We start from the raw sequence: 17671 nt of genomic DNA, 5'->3' as shown, positions 1-17671 counted from the left end.
AACACTGCAACCAGCCATAAAGATGAGATGGTTGCCAAGCACCCAAAATGCAAACATGTGACCATGAGGAACAGCCATCTTTGGTATCCCAAAACTGGGTTGTAATAAGCTTGGGGGGGGGGGGGGAATCTGTTATAATTTTGAACAATCACTAAATGGCTAATTGTTAAGGGACTACTAATTCTACTTAGTTTGCTTGGAGAATCAGTCTGATGTAGTGATTAAGTGCTGGCTTGTAAATTCTAGTCCCACTTCAGGCATGAAAGCCAGCCGGGTGACTTTGGGCCAGTCACTCACTCTTAATCCAATTCACCTCACAGGGTTGTTATGAGAAAAACAGGAGGAGAAGGAGTATTAGGTATATTTACCACATTGAGTTACTTATAAAAATAATAAAGGCGGGATATAAATAAAATCAAAGTAAATATTAGCCAGAAAACATCATTATTCTCTAGAAAATCAATATAATCCAAAAGACTTTAGAATTATTGTATATCACTGTTAGTCGCTCAAATATCCTGTATAGAGTAGCTGCAATTGACTGATAGGTATTATGATTTTCATAATCTAGAAAGAGAGAGAGGTTGATTATGAGAGCATGGCCTTCAAGATAACAGAACTTTTTAAAAAACCAGTTCCTGGACAGAGCCAATCTTTGATAAGTATTATCAACCTAAAAGAACAGCAATCAACCATAATCATTAAAAATGTCTGCATATTTTCCTTCAAAGAACCTCATCCACATCTTTGGTATAGTTTTCTACATATCTTACTAACATCCCATGGTTGTCTGGATGGTAGCTATACAGATGAGGGAGCCTTATTTTTGTGCATAGTATTGAAAAACTGAAAAAATATCAGGTGGTGCTTTGAGAGACCACCTCTCCTCAGGTATCTACCCATCCCATCTAATTTGGCAGAATGAACTGATCCCATCAAGAACGTCATCTTAAAGGACCCAGGAAGAGAGGCATTAGTTATTCTGCCTGTATTTTGGGACACAGATTAGATTTAGCTCTTGATTTGCTAGTTTGTAGTCTTTTGCAAGACCTTGAAAATGTGGCTCTGTTTCTGGATGGGGAGGGGGGGTTTGGAAATAGAGTCTACAAGGTGATTAGGTTGATTGCTCTTTTATCTTGGCAGCTGATTATTACTTTTTCTGTTTTTAACTGTTGTTAGCCACCCATAGTCACTATGATGAGATGGGCAGTTATATAAATTAAATATATTTTAAACGGTTTGAACTGCAGCATTTTAGCATAGTAATTTTATTCAGTGACAAATATCTGGCAGGACTTTGAAAGTGATATTAAATAATGCAAAGAAGAAAGAAAAATCACACTTTGAGGATGCTAATGTCACTGCCATTAAATCAACAGGCTTCTGATCAAACTTGGAGATTTGCTTTTTTCAATTTGCATCCCATCTGTCTCTTTTATCTGTTTATTCTCTACTATCTCATAAAGCCAACTGCTGACTTTGTCAGAAGAAAATACTGTGGTTATATTACTATCCATTGGAATTTCTGCATTCCATATATGTACCAGCTAGGACTAATAATTGGGAAACTTTTTGAACGTTTCAGAAATCCCTTAGGATCTACCAGTTTCCAAGGGTGGATTGTCTTAATCCTCTATTTGTACAAAGTATGCACATCTTAAGTTTCAGTAAAAAAGAAAATAGTCCTACCATGGATCAGAACAAATTTCTGCACTTTCCCATTTTATTGCAAACACAAACCCATAATAAGTCCACAGTCATATCTCATAATAAGTCCACAATCATATCTCAGGGATGGCTGTTTTATGAGGCAACCTCAAGCCAGAGCATGAAGAATGAATGTATCCAGGTGGATTTTGAAATGATCAGGTGGCTGTTGGCTCATGGGATTCTTTAATAGGCTTCCGAATATTGCCAGATATCCCAATATGAACTAATTCAATTTTCAACTCTACTGAATATTCATGAAAAAATCAAGCCTTACAAAGTTTGTGGGTGAGCACAACAGTACTTGCAGTGCACTTTTAATTGTTACATGGCGAGTTAAAAAACAAGAAACATCAAATATGTTTGTTTGGCCACGGTTTCTTCAATAAGACAAAATTAGTAGGGTTCCTACCTTGGCGACAAGTGATCGCCCTCGACTTATAAGACATAATGACTAGATTTACCACATAACTGCTTCGCACTCCGGGCAAACGCATCTATTTTGCTGAACCAAACAGCCCGCAGCCCGTCCCTTTACGGTGACTGCTCGCTAAGCTCTTCCCTGGAATCCTCAGTGAACTTCAGACCACTTAGCGGACTTCAGCCGGATTAGGAGGAAAACCGAGCAACTACTTTCCCTTCAGCCTTTACTTTTCCGCTTACTCGGTCTGGCCACAACCCTCGATTCCTGTGCCGCACATGGGCAGCTGTCATTTCCGCTCAGAAAAGCGAGTGGAACCAACCCGCTACCAAGGCAGGCTCAATCTCCCGGTCATTGGAGCGTCGGAATTTCTCTCTGCTCCTGCTGTAACAGTCCAGCCGGCTGGGCGCATGCGCCGCCCTTCGTCGTTTCCCGTTTGTTTCGTCACTGAGCGTCTGCCTGCCCGTTCCGCCCCGCTCCCTTTTCGCGCGCGCGCTGTCGTCGCTCCTTCAGCCCAGAGCCGCCGCCGCCGCCGCCGCCGTCATGGCTGACAACGCCGCTGCCGGCCTGGAGAACCACCGCTTCAAGAGCTTCAAGAATAAGGGCCGCGACGTGGAGGTCTGTGCCGGCCTGGGACGGTCCCTTTCCGTCTGGTGGGGGAGTGGCCGGGTTTTACTTTCTGAGCCCCCGGGAGGCTTGGTGGCTCTGCGCCCGGTGGTGGGACCATGTAGGCAGACGCACCGACACACGCACCGCCTCCGCCATCTGCCTGCTGGGCCCGGCCTGGCTCCCTCTGCACATCTCGACCGGGCCGGCATGGGGGAATCCGGCCCTTAAGTGGGCGGGAGGGAGGGCGAGCGGGTGGGCAGGCGGGCAGCAGGGTTTCTCAGACTCCCTTTGTGATTCGACTCTTTCCCCAGACTTGAAGGGAGTCTGATCGGGCTCGCTTTGAATTCTTGTCCGTGAGACACAATAATAACGCTGGCAGGGCGAGAGCCTGATTAGTCTCCTATCAGTCTTGCTCACCTTCTGGTGGTGGGGAAGCAGGTCGTAATCTTCATTCTGACTCTTCACCAAGGTCGCTGAAATGTGGGGCTTGGCCGATCTTCTTTGTCCTTTTATCATTCCCCCAGAATAGTGTACACACTGGATGGATTCAGAATGAGATACTTAGGAGAGCTCTGACAGCCTATTTCTGTCACTTCTTTAGCTTCCTTTTTAATAAGGCTTTGGGAAGAGATTTACAATGTCTCTTTGCTTTCCTAATTACTTCTGATGCACCTACTATACATCTCCGTGGAATTCATATCAAGCTTGATCTTCCTCTTATTGCTTTTATTGCTTTATTTTATATATTTATATATATATCCAGAGCTGCAATACACTGGAGCAATAAAAGCAATAAGAGCAATATATATATATATATATATTCCACTTGGGTTGGTTTGGGTCATACCAAACTTAATTGGGTCACCAAAACTTAATTTTACCCCCTAAACAAATGCTTAATTCAAGGTATGAGCCACATAACACCATTTTACCGGTATGTTGGTGATATCACTTGCTCATTGACAAAAGTGAGCTTTTGTATTAACATCTGGCAGTAGTGCCTCACAATTAACTACAAATATAAGAAGGAAGGGGGAAAAATCAAGTTATTCTATGTAAGTTCAATTTTCTGAGACTGTATTCAACTTAAAGGTAGGAAGTGATAAGAATAGCTTGAGGAATATGGAATATGGTAATATAAGGCAGAGTTCTTTGGTTCTGATAGTTAATGCACAAAAAAAAACAGTGCTTAATATATTGTAATAGTAGTTGGTCAGTTGTGGTTTGTTTAAAAAATATGGTTAAACAAACTATGGCAGGAGCATTATGTATACTGCCTTGAGTTGTGCAGGTACAGGTAGGTTATAAATCTAATAATAAATGTAAGAGACAGACTATATATTGTTTAATTATAGCTGATTTGTTAGGCTTATAGGTCTGCCATACGGTAGCGTATGGCAGTATACCTGGAATGTCATAGAATTCAGTTCTTCTCTTACACAAGCATAATACATATTTTTTATTTTATACTTCATTTTATGAACTAACTACTTTGGAGATCACTCACCCAATCCTTTAGAGATAATTATTTATAAGGTCTATTAGTAAATATTAATATTTCCCATATTTGTCAATTCTGAATCTTCTTGATTTGGAAATTATGGATTCCTATAATAGTTAATGATTTTAGTATCAAAATAAGTATTGACATGTTTCAGAGTTCAGAATACCCCTTTCCCTTCATTATTTAGTAACTTCAGATATAATACCCTGTTTTCCCGAAAATAAGACCGGATAATAAGCCCAATTGGGCTTTTGAGCACATGCACTAAAATAAGCCCTTGCCTGAAAATAAGCCCTCCCCCAAAATATTGCAACACAACAGCAGCCATGAGGTGACCATGCTTGCTGCCTCCTGCACCTCAAAAATAATAAGACCTCCCCAAAAATAAGACCAAGTGCTTATATCGGAGGTCAGAAGAAAATAAGACCCTTGTCTTATTTTCGGGCAATGCGGTATTGGTTGACCAGTATTCTTCTCTGGGCTCTAATAATCAACAATATGTAAAGTTTCTATTTTTTCAGTTATAGTTGTGGTAGCTAGCTAATCAAACCTTTAAAGAAATCATTGCATTTTCACATTTTTAAAAAAAGCCAAATTCTGCTTCATACTGATATGTATGTGTTGCATATATGTGTAGCATATATTACATATATTATATTTTTATTGATTGTATTTGCAAATACTTCTACTGAAATGTGGTATGTTTAGTATGCTTATATTGTTTTGATCCATAGATTTTACCACAAACATGGTTAAATAGTGATGTTAAATCCCCATATATAAAGTTTTAAAAGCTATAATCTTGATGTAGAAGACAATATTTCAAGATTATAGTTTTAAAGACTATATAATGCAGGTAAGAGCTATAGCCCAATCAGTATAATGGTCCTACCTTTCTTTCCCAAGTTAGTTGAATTTAAGTAGGACAACTAGATGGTGCTATTCCATTTAATGTTATAGTTTACGCGCTTAAAACATTTATGTCCCCATTTCATTCAAAAAGCTTGACAGTCAAGATTAAAGGAGCAACTAGAAACGTTTATCCCTAAAATAGTAGCAGACTGAAGAATATTGGCATAAATAAAAGAGAGATATATCAGTAATGTTTCTAGTACTGTAATATATATCTTCATTGATAGGTATTTGGAAAATGTTTTGTTCTTATTGTATCAGTCTTATTTTGACTGATTCATACTTTGTGGGCTTAAAATGTAAAACTTTGATTCTTTTAACCCATTGAGATTTCTCCTCTCCCAAGATTTGGATAATATATCAGTGATGAGATTGTAATAGGCAATCCATGGTAGTTTTTCATTGTTTGAGGGGAGAGGTCTTTTGTAAATCGGTGGCATTTCCTTGTTGCCCTATTTAAGAGAAGACTAGTGCAGGGTGCTGCTTTTGAGTTGATGAGAACAGAAAGGTTGAAAAATACTCCCATCCTTTTCATCTTCTCTCTTCAAGGGTAGATCACTTGTTAGTATATTCTTGCCTGAATATACAAGAATCAATTAGTAGTACAGAGTGAAGTGCATTTAATTATAGAATTTCAATCCTAGCATTTCCCCCCCCCCCCAAAAAAAAATCTGCTTTTTTTGCATATCATTGCCTTTTAATGTGAGTCCTAATGATGTATGTAAAGGAAGTCTAAGTGGAAAACAAATAGCACCAAATGTATCATCCTCATTGCATTTGTTTCATACCGAAGGTTAACAACATGTGATGTACCATTGTGAAAAAATAGTAACCCTCAGTGCAGTTAAAAAGATAAGCAATGCCAGCTGGGTCAGTATTTCATTGCTGTAAACCAGTGGTGTCAAACTTGTGGCCTGCGGCCCAGATGCATCACACGCTGGCCATGGCCATGGCTGGTTTAACGAAGGGGAAAAAGTCGTGATACATCACTTGACAATGTGAGCTTGACACCCTTGCTGTAAACAATCATAATTGATTTTGATCAGTCCTGCCCAAACTTTGGTTTCCCTCATCACAGTAATTTTTTTACTGTGATGAGGGAATAATAATAATTAGCATGCCTAATTATTCAGAAAGAATCTTTGAAAATCTCAATAAAATAATCATTGATACATAAGGTGCTAGCCTAGAGACTAGGAGACTGAGTCTCGCCTTCAGCATGAAAGCCAACTGGGTGACTTTGAGCCAGTCACTCTCTCTCAGCCCAATCCATCTCACAGGGTTGCTGTTGGAAAAAGGAATAATATATTTGTTTGGTGCCCAGAGTTACTTATAAAAGTAATAAAGGCAGAATAAAAACAATCTAGTACAGGGGTGTCAACCTTGATTTCATTAAGGGCTGCATCAGGGTTGTGTTTGACCTCGAGGAGCCAGGTTGGGTGTGGCCAGCTTGACATCACTTGTGCTGGGGTGCCTGTGGCGGCCTGAGTGCTCCGAAGTTCCTTTTTCAGCTGCAACGGCTTCTGCAACCCTCTGTTAGCAAAAATGGAGCTCGGGAGGGCCAGATCTAATCACCTCATGGACCGGATCCAGGCCCTGGGCCTTAGGTTTAACATCCCTGATCTAATATATAAAGCAAGCAAGCTCTGATTCACAGTGTCAGTGTCTTGTAATAGGAACAATTTGATATAATAATGAACAAAAGAAAAATATGAAAATATTGGCCTTCTCCATAGTGGTGGAGGTAGCATCCAGACTGGGTTGACCTTCATCCACTAATTGTGAGGACTGAGCCTGACAGTTAAATTAAACCATGCCCCCTGTCACTAGGCAAAGCCCAGTTCCGACTCAGTCCATCAAAGAGGACGGATGCATCATCGCCTTTCTCTGATAAATTGATTGATCGTTGTGAGTACTGGAGCATTGATTGTTATTTGAGATCTGTCTGATCGGCTGAAGCCCCTTTGGGAGCAGTAGCCTATTTGATTTGAGCCTGTAAGCCCCCTCGGGAGCATAAAGCTTTCTAAGGCAGTTTGAGTGGTTCTTTTAAAAGGAAAAGAAGACCATTAATCACTTAATTGATTGACTGCGCTGGCCAGAGACGCTGTGTTATTCAAAAAATCTTTGACAACAACAAAACCGCGTCGTTTTTCATTGACAGCTCTCCTCAGCTGTCAGCCGGGCTCGGGACAATGCTCCACCGCTCCTGCTTGCAGTAGAGTGGCGAACCGCAGTAGTTTCGTTTCCTTGTCTTTCCGAGCTACTGCGGAGCGACCCAAGCCGGTTAAGGAGAAAAAATCCTGTCTAAAGCAGCAGCGCGTTCCACAGGGAGGCTTCTCATTCAGATCGCTTGTCGGCAGTTAAAAAAGGCGTGAACCGCCATTTTCTTTGCATTTGCGCGCCGTTTCTCCGCCCAAATCCAAAATGGCGGCCGCTGCTTCAAACTTGCCAGACCATTAGTGACAGTTCAGCTCCTGAGACCACTACGAGCCCCCTGATTGTGGCTGCGCAGGGAGACCCTTCTCCATCTTCCAATCCTGCCTCCTCTGGCTCTGCTGTTACTACCAATGTGAAGGGGCATAAAAAATCAGTCAAGCCCCATACCAAGACCTCTAAGCCCCAAAAGCCTGGCAAACGAGCCTCCAGCCCTGATAATAGAAAAGAAAAAAAGAAGGTTGCAGCCAATGATCCTTCCTCAGAGGCACAATTGGCACAGATGCAGCGGGCCTTGCAGTTCTCTCCAGGGGACAGACAGGGTAGGGAGGCCTCCCTTAACCCTTTATTCCCCATTGATGTATCTGGCATTTGGGGCCCAACTCGGGAGATGCCACCTCCTGCAATCTCCATACCCCAAATTTCACCACCCGTCTGCCAGAGGATGGAGGCCATACCATCCACCTCAACTGCACCACCTATCTTTTCAGGTGCATCCCCATCAATTGCACCATCTATTTTCTCAGGGGTGATCCCACCTAGTCAGCTTGGCGTTATCAATTTTCAAGACATCATCACTAATGCGATTTCTCAGGGCATAGCAGCAGGGCTGCAACAGAGGGATGCTTAATCCCTAAAACAAACCACTCAAACTCCACTGCCTGATCGCCCAACGGCGCCCCCTATGCCCTGGCATGCGACAAACACTGCCACTCCAGGTGAGGAGTCAGAGGCTGATTCTTCTGATTCAGAAGCCGGGGAAATCAAGGAGGCTGAGATGTCTGAGGATGAGGGCAGGGAACCAGAACAAAAGTCATTCTCTGGACTTTTCCCACCAAGCCTGTTCCCATCTCTGTTGTATAAGGTCAAAATGGTCTCTAAAATTGGTCCCCAGCCAACATTGGCGCCTCCACGACCCACCTCTCTCTCAGCTGACATCCTCTTCTCCGAGCAGGAGACTCCAACAGAGACCATACCAACTCCCAAATTCTTTGTTGATTTTGTTCAACGCCAGTGGGAAGCCCCCACTTCTGGTCCAACTCCATCAGCAGCAGACAGAAGATTTTTTAATGTGGCCGACGACATGGCCCAGCTCTTGTCAATTCCAGAGGTCGATGCTCCGGTGATTGCACTCTACACCTCAGCCAACATGCCAGGGGGGTCCTGAAGACGCCCTAAAGCCGGAGGAAAAGAAGGCGGATCTCACACTTCAGAGAGGCCACCAGTCAGCAGCCTGGGCAGTCCGCGCATCAACCACCGCCTCCTTCTTTACCCGATCCTGCCTCCTATGGCTTCAAGATTTACAACAACGCATCCCGATTGCTGATCTACGCGCTCACCAGGACATTGCCAAATTGGTGGCAGCTGTCCAATTTACATCTGATGCGACACTTACATCTGCCAGATTTGCCTCCCGTGCCATGGCATCCTCTTGCCTCCCGCAGACTCCTATGGCTCCGCCAGTGGCAGGCAGACGTGCGCCACAAATGGCGATTGGCTTCGGCTCCGTTCAAGGGCAAACATCTTTTTGGGGCCGCATTGGACCCTTTCCTTATTGAGAATAAGGACAAAAGGAAGGTCCTCCCTACTACGCCCAAGAGGGGTTTCTCTCGCCCTGGTCATTACCCCAGACGATCCTCCTTTCGTGGCCACGATGGGGATCTTCCTTTCGGAACCAGGACTATGGTTCGTCCTTTCGGGGGTCTGATTACGGGGCACAGGGATATAAGCAGCAGGGGGGATATTTCCCTAGACAGCGGGGCCAATCAGACCGCTTCCAGCGGGGCAAATCCACCAAGCACCCCTTCCGTGGCGGTGGGGGGCGGTACCAACGTCAAACCTAGTCTACCATTGGTTGTTCCCCCCATAGGGGGTAGACTGGCCTTTTTTGCCAACCAGTGGGACAAGACCACATCTGATGAATGGGTTAAAGTTACTGTTCGTGAGGGCCTTGCCCTCGAGTTCATCTCCTACCCCCCTAGACTTTTCAGGGTCTGCCCATTATCCAACAATACGACCAGAAGGCGCCTCATGCAAGAGGCAATTCAGCATCTATTGGATATAAGGGTCATACAGCGGGTTCCCGTGGACCAACATGGACTCAGCTTCTATTCCATACTTTTTGTTGTTCCTAAGGCCTCGGGGGGCTGGAGAGCCATACTTGATCTCAAAAAATTAAATAAGTTCATTCTTTATAAATGCTTCAAAATGCATTCCTTGCAAACTATTCTGGGTAGCATTAGGCATGGGGATTTATTTGATGGAGGCCTACCTCCACATTCCCATTTTGCCCCAGCATAGACAGTTTTTGCGTTTTTCTTACCTTGGACATCACTTCGAGTATACAGCACTTCCGTTTGGGCTATCCTCAGCACCTCGGGTGTTTACCAAGGTGCTTGCGGTTCTCGTGGCTGCCCTCCGGGAGGTCCCCATCAGATTGCAGACTGGATGACATACTTATACAATCCTCGTCCCCTCAACAGGCCCAAAGGGATCTTGCCACCACCCTACAATTCCTCCAGGCTCATGGATTCTCAATTAACGTGCCAAAGAGCCACCTCCAACCCACCACCAGGTTGGTGCACCTCGGTGCCCTAATTGACACGGTTGAAGGTAGGGTGTTCCTATCTCAGGAACGGCAGGATTCCCTTAGGGCTCTAGCTTCTCAAGTCACCAGGGAACGCAGGGTCCCCTTAGCCACCCTATCCACTTTGCTAGGCACCAATGGTTTCAGCAATTGGAATAGTTTCCTGGGCCCGATTGCATTCCCGACAGCTACTGTGGTTTCTCTTACCATTTCAGAAGAGACTTCTAAGCTGTTCCCGGGCCAAGGTGCGCATCCCCGCGGAGGTTTCCCAATCACTCCTCTGGTGGACGTCACAGACCATCGCCGAGGGGCAGCTGTTTCAAGATCAGGAGTCCTTGACTCTCACCACAGACGCCAGCCTGTTTGGCTGGGGAGCACACCTGCAGGGACATATGGCCCAGGGTCAGTGGGATCAGGTGGATCGGACCCACAGTATAAACTGGCTGGAACTACGGGCGGTCCACCTGGCCCTTTGTCAATTCCAGGACCTAGTGGCGGGCAAACACGTCTTGGTGCTAACAGACAATATGGCTGCCAAGGCGCATATCAACCGCCGGGGGGAACCAAATCACGTCTCCTCATGGAAGAGGCCATGCGGTTGGGGTCCTGGGCAGAGAGGCATTTGTTGTCCTTGTCAGCGGAGCACATTTCGGGGGTGGCAAATATGCAGGCGGACTGGCTCAGCCGGGAGGTGGTGGACAACGCAGAATGGCGCCTGCACCCAACGATCTTCAGGGACATTGTGAACATATTCGGTATGCCACTTCCCTCAACACCCAGCTCCTGAGGTTCTACTCCCGATTCCCAGACCAGCGATCAGAGGGAGTGGATGCTCTGAGATGCAGGTGGCCCCGGGGTCTTCTCTATGCCTTCCCTCCTCTTCCCATCCTGCCCCGTGTCATTCAAAAGATCTTGGGGGAGAGAGCAGAGGTGATTCTGGTTGCCCCTCACTGGCCACACAGACATTGGTTTGCGGACCTGCGGGCCATGTCAGTGGACAGGTCCTGGAGGATCCCCCAGGACAGGATAGCCCTCAGCCAGGGGTCTCTGGAACATCCCGATCCCCAATGTTCCAGTTGACCGCCTGGCGTTTGAGCAGAACGTCCTGAGGGAGGGAAACTACTCCAGGGTCATCCAAATGATCCAGGCCGCGCGTCGTCCATCTACTGACCGCATATATGAGTCCACCTGGCGGTCATTCTCCACCTGGTGTATAGGTAAGACCTTGGATCCATTTGGGGCAACTATACCTAACGTCCTGGACTTCCTCCAAGACGGCTTGGACAAAGGTTTAGCCATTAACACTATCAAATGCCAGTTGGCGGCCATCTCCTCTGTTTTGACCTGTGGGGGTTATTCTTCCCTGTCCCAGCAGCCCATGGTGCGTACATTTCTGAGGGGGGCGTCCAATTTGAAACCACCGGCCGTGTACAGATATCCCTCATGGGACTTGCCTAAGGTCCTGGACGCTCTGACTGCTGCTCCCTTTGAACCACTGCGGGAGGTATCTCTTAGGTTCTTGACCCTGAAGGTATCCTTTCTGATGGCTATCACCTCTGCCAGAAGAATTTCTGAATTACAGGTACTTTCAGTAAGTGAGGACCTGTATTACGGCTGGACCACTCCTTCATCCCCAAAGTCTGCTCCTGCTTTCACCGCACACAGGAGCTTGTGCTACCCAACCTTTGCCCGAATCCTTCCCATCCCATGGAACGTATGTGGCACACTTTGGATGTGCGAAGGGCCCTTAAGATTTATATACATAGAACTCGGCCTTTCCGTACTGTACAATCGTTGTTTGTGTCCTTCCAGCCATCGACCATGGGTAAGAAGGCCTCCTCTGTTACCATTGGCAAATGGTTGCGGGCATGTATTGCAACGGTCTACCAGTCTCAATCCGTACCGGTTCCGGGTAGACTGACCGCACACTCCACTAGGAGTGCGGCTACCTCGGCGGCCTGGGCAGCATAGGCATCCTTGGCTGAGATCTGCAGGGCGGCGACTTGGGCTACCCCTTCCCCGTTCATTAAAAACTATAAACTTGACATTTTCGCTTCTGCAGATGCAGTTTTTGGCCGCAGGGTCCTCCAATCTATTCACAGAACAGGCACTGTACAAAACCAGTTATGAACCCACCCGGGACGAGAAAGAGTGGGATTACTTTGGTACGTCCCAGTCTGGATGCTACCTCCACCACTATGGAGAAAAGGCGTTGGTCCTTACCTGAGACGCCTCTTCTCGTAGGGTGGAGGTAGCATCCAGCCCCTCCCATAAAGGACTGGTTCTCTATTACAGACATTTCTTTGGGGGCGTTCTCATTGTGGATTTCTTTATGTATAAGTGTTATTTGTTTAGACGTTCTACTGAAATAAATTGTTTTACACCGTTTCTGAACATTGAATTACTGGTTTTTCTGTGGCGATGAAGCATCGAGTCTGACATCCTTCGTCGGAACTGGGCTTTGCCTAGTGACAGGGGGCGTGGTTTAATGTAACTGTCAGGCTCAGTCCTCGCAATGAGTGGATGAAGGTCAACCCAGTCTGGATGCTACCTCCACCCTACGAGAAGAGGCGTCTCAGGTAAGGACCAACGCCTTTTCTCCAATTTGTCCTTTGTGCTTGGCCTCTGGATCTTTAACTGCCACAGTTAAAATGACTGATTTATTGTCTAGGAATGTGTACAGTCAAATTAACTTGTCGTCCTCATCAGCATATTTTAATTACAATACATTTATTTGAGTGTTATTGTTTAATATAGTTCATTGGCAACATCCACCCTATATATAATTTTTAACAAACTTAGCAAACTCCTGAAATTTGGCAAATGTGTTTCCATTACTTTGGACTTCTGATAATAGTTGGTTAGCCTTAGGCTTAGGGTTTTAGCAACAATGTTCTTAATTATTTTTAGACTCCATGTTACTTATTCTGTTTCTATATAGAAGGTTGTAATACTTCTTTTATTCAATATCTTGTCTGTATCTGGTCTCAGGGCTGTGATAAATCAATTTGAATTTGATATGTTTCAGAAGAGAGGAGAAAATACAAGGAAATGTAATTCATTATTACCATACTGCAAGTTGGAAGTTCCTATGACTTAAAAAAGAAATGTATTGTGATAGTTATGAACTACAGGTTAGGTTTTGCAATATTGTTGCATTTTTGTGAATATACTGCATATGTGCATGTATAGGCATGCATGTGTGTATACTTATGTGTATAATATATATTAAGCTTCTATTGCAGTAAGCTGAAATTACAGTTTACAACATTTTCCAATAATCACCTTCCTTATGTCTGATAGATGGGTTAGGCTGATTCCCAACCAGCATAATATTTTGGAGTTTAAATCACAAAACATCTTGAGAGTACCAGATAGGAAAAGGCTGGCCCATTTATTCCCACATTGTGAATTAGGCTAGGAGAATAATGCATAATAATTCCACAGTATAATAATCATCATCATCATCATCATCATCATCATCTTTAATTTATAAACCGCACCCTTTCCTAAACAGGACTCGGGGCGGTGTACAGTCATATTAAAACAGTATGAATACAGAATATAGATATACTTAAATATATAAATAGGTAAACGGAGGAGGTAGGATATGCACTGTACAATATTTAAATTAAAATACAAATAAACATTAAAATTACCCTTAAAAACTACTCAATAAGATGTTTGCCAGGAGGTTAAAAGTGGGACTATAAATCATTTAAGCCAGCTAATTGGAACAGGTGGGTCTTGAGCTTCTGTCGGAAGGACCGGAGGTCGGTAGTAGTTCTAATATCGGGGGGGGAGGTCATTCCAGAGGGTTGGGCCCATCATAGAGAAGGCTCTGCTCCTGGGCGCCGCCCATTGACACTGCTTAGTGGACGGCACCCGGAGGAGTCCCTCCCTGTGGGAGCGGATTGGTCGCAGAGATGTGTGAGGTGAGATGCGATCCCGCAGGTAACTAGGTCCCGTGCCATGGAGCGTTTTGAAGATAGTAACCAACACCTTGAAACGCACCCGAAAAACCACAGGCAGCCAGTGCAGCTCGCGCAGGAGTGGTGTTATATGGGAGCATCTTGTCTTCCCCATGATAGCCCGCGCGGCCGCATTCTGAACTAGCTGTAGTCTTCGGGTGCATCTCAAGGGGAGCCCCATGTAGAGAGCGTTGCAGTAGTCCAGGCGAGACGTCACCAGCGCATGAGTGACTGTGCGTAAGGTGTCCCGATCCAATAGGGGGCGCAATTGGCACACCAGGCGAACCTGGTGGAACGCCCCCCTCGCCACGGCTGCCACATGGTCATCCATCGACAGCCGGGCATCAAGGAGGACGCCCAAATTGCGCGCCCGTTTCACGGGGGGCAGTTGTTTGCCCCCTATGGCCAGTATAGTTTATTAATGCACCTCTATTGCTAATATTGCTAATCATGAGGTGGGGCTGAAGTATTTTCAATAGGAAATCCACTTTAGGGTAAGTAAGCAGAAATCCATCAAATTCAGGACTTACTTGAATGCAGAAGGGCTATGCTCCATTAATTATATACAGACTGATTACACACTTTTATGTTCAGAAATAATAACAATAAACTTTTCCAGTAGAGTAGAGGGAGGGGTCACACGAGAGTTATAACACAGCCTGATTGGTCCATTAGACTGAGAGAAAACTTCTTAACCTTCTGTCTCTCCTATTGGTTCCCAGTTTCCTCTCAGTCTGGTCCAAGCACTGTGTGTTTTCTGGTTCCTAGATAGAGATATTGCTTTAATTATTGATAGATTATTGAGTGAGTGTACCTATTGTGATTTAACTATTGGCTAAATTAAATTCAAATTTGTGGCTGCGCCCAGACGGACAGCTCGTTCCTGTCCTCTGCAGGCAGGGAGAGCCCTGTGGGGCAAGCTCCTCTCCCTGTCCATGGGCCGGGTGCCTGGACTGATTCCCGGGTTCACGGGCGTGCTGGGCGACCCCTGCAGCTCCAGGAGCCTCCCTCAACTGCCCGCAACGTGCCTCGTCGACGGAGCCGGGAGATCGCTTTGGTAAGCTGAATGCCACAGCGCGTGGAGAAGCATCTTCTACATCCAGCTCTATTGCTCACCAGTCACAACTGGGATCTTTTTTACAACCTAAAACCCCTGAAGAGAGTGCAAAGGATTTGTCCATTCATCAGATGCTTCAATCCATCTTAAAGGGACAGGACAAAATGAAAAAACAACTGCAGGACTTAAATGAATAACTCAGAGAGACGAAACAACAAACCATACGGAATGCAGAGGATAGGTGTACTGGAGGAGGGTGCGGTTGGGATGAGAGACGAGCTGAAGACAATCCAAACGGGGAATGTAGAATTTGAGAATCATGTGATAAAAATGGAATTTGAAAGGATGTCTTTTTTCCTTAGGTTCCAAAACTTGCCAGAAGTTGAGAATGAAGATCTCAAGGAGATTATGACCAGAATATTAGCAGAATATATTAATAGAGATAAACAACAGCTTTGGTGGGATATTGACCTGATCTATAGGATTAATTCAGCCTATGCAAGAACACACAATGTTCCAAGGGAAGTTCATGTTAAATTTCTTAGAAAAACCACAAGAGATGAGGTTCTAGGAGCTCAAAGGGGAGGACCATTAAAATATAAGGATAAAGAAATAACCATTCTTAAACAGATCCCAAAGAAAGTAAGAGATAAGAGAAGGAAATATTCCTTAGCAAAAAAATTATACAATAATGGGGTCTGGTTTAGGTGGCTGTTACCAGCAGGCATGTTGATTTTCTGGGAGGGCAGTAGAATTAGAATCAACACAGTTGTGGAAGCAGAGGCTTTCACTAAAAAACACAGTGCTCTCTTAGGTGAAATGGGGGATGTTACACAAGAAACAAAGGAGGGAGGGGCTGAGGCTCTGCCAGTGGACGGGGGGAGGATGCGACAACTAGAAGACTCAGATCACAAAAGTGATTTGAAACATTATTGCAAATGTTGTTACAATGTACCTTTATGGAAGTGATATAAAACAAAATGATTGAAGCATACTGATGATTTTGTGTTAAACTCAAAACTGCTAATACCTATGTAAATGTTGATAATTTTTTATTTTTTTGTAAAAGTTGTGAGACCTGGGGGGGCTTCTCTCCCCCGCACGATGTAGTTGTCAAAATGTTCTATAACCTTTTAACCCTTTTTCCCTGTAAAACTTCTAAAATCAATAAAATTTGGACAATTAAAAAAAACAACCCTGCGATGCCAAGTGGCTGCCCTGGCCACGGTACTAGGGGGGGAGGGTTCCCACACGCTCTCTCATTCACCCCTGGTGAAGCGTTTCCTCAAGGGGGTGGTGAACCTTAGGCCCCTGATGGTTCATAGATTCCCGACCTGGGACCTTCCCCTAGTCCTTAAGGTCTTAACAGGGTCTCCAAACCTCTTCGGAAGGTTCATATGCGTCTGCTCACTCTTAAAGTGGCGTTCTTGGTTGCCATCACTTCAGCCAGATGCATATCGGAGTTGGGGGCGCTCTCGTCCCAGGACAACCTCTGTTGTTATTATTATTAACCTTTATATATAATCTTGGGTATCATTCAATATTCATATCTGATTATTGCTTATCATAACACTAAACATTGTATACATTATTATCATTATCAATTTTTTATTTAACTATACCTATTATCACAAGAGTTTCACTAGATTTAGCTAGTAGTTTTAAATTATACTCTTCCATCTATCAACCTGTATCTTTCCAATAACAAAACAATCTTATGTCCTCTGCCATTTGTGGTATCAATCTTCTAAGCTTCTTTTTAATGAGCTTTGTATGGACTGGTCCTAGCAACTCCTTGCTTATAAGACCTCTCATATAATCCTGATGCCGTCTTTCTGCTTCTTTATTCCACTTGTCTTTAGTTGTCAGCAGTGTTATCCATATTTTCATTAATAAAGTTTCATAGTCCATAAATTCTTTACTTTTTTCTTCTTCTATGTCTTGCCTTTGAAATAGGTTTCCTCTCCATTTATTTCCTCTTTCAGTGTTCCATTCTTTGCATTTTCAAAAGCAAACCAATTGCCATAAATGTCAGCAAGTTTAATCAGTTTATATTCATTTTCCACTTCAATTGTTTGAGTTTTAATCTCCTCATTTTGCATTTGGTGAACATCAAATTTCCGATCACATCTTTCTGTTAATTGTTCCAGAAGTCCCAGTTTTTGTTAAATCTTCTCATATGTATTTGTTAATTTTAATAATTCTGAAAATATTGTCTGCAGACTTACAATCTCTCCATTTTCCTGACACTCCGCCATCTTAAACAAAGAGCTCAAGTTAAAACATGAATTCACAAAAGCCGCTTTCCCCCCTCTTCTCTGGTTGAAAACACACTTCAAAGGGACATTTGGCTTGCCCCTATCGCTCTGTAATGAGCCATCAAAATAAACCGCGAAGAAAGAGAAAAGTTCCACTTGAATACACAAAGCTCCAATCAACAAAACCTGCCAGCATGTAGCACTTTTAAGCT

General features: G+C 44.2%; 1 protein-coding gene across 1 annotated transcript in view; it reads left to right on the top strand.

Moving 5' to 3' along the window:
- Positions 1-2588: 2588 nt before the first annotated feature.
- Positions 2589-17671, top strand: part of KPNA3 (karyopherin subunit alpha 3) — a 42882-nt gene continuing 27799 nt past the window's right edge. Inside the window, exon 1 of the mRNA XM_081941568.1 lies at positions 2589-2746. Coding sequence (XP_081797694.1) covers positions 2672-2746 — 75 coding nt within the window. The 5' untranslated portion in view covers positions 2589-2671. The remainder of the gene's footprint in view (positions 2747-17671) is intronic.

The sequence above is a fragment of the Natrix helvetica genome (genome assembly GCF_964273705.1).
Source record: "Natrix helvetica genome assembly, chromosome: 2".
Taxonomy (NCBI): Eukaryota; Metazoa; Chordata; class Lepidosauria; order Squamata; family Natricidae; genus Natrix; species Natrix helvetica.
The sequence above is the reverse complement of the archived record's forward strand: the minus strand, read 5'-3'. Positions and strand labels throughout refer to the sequence as shown.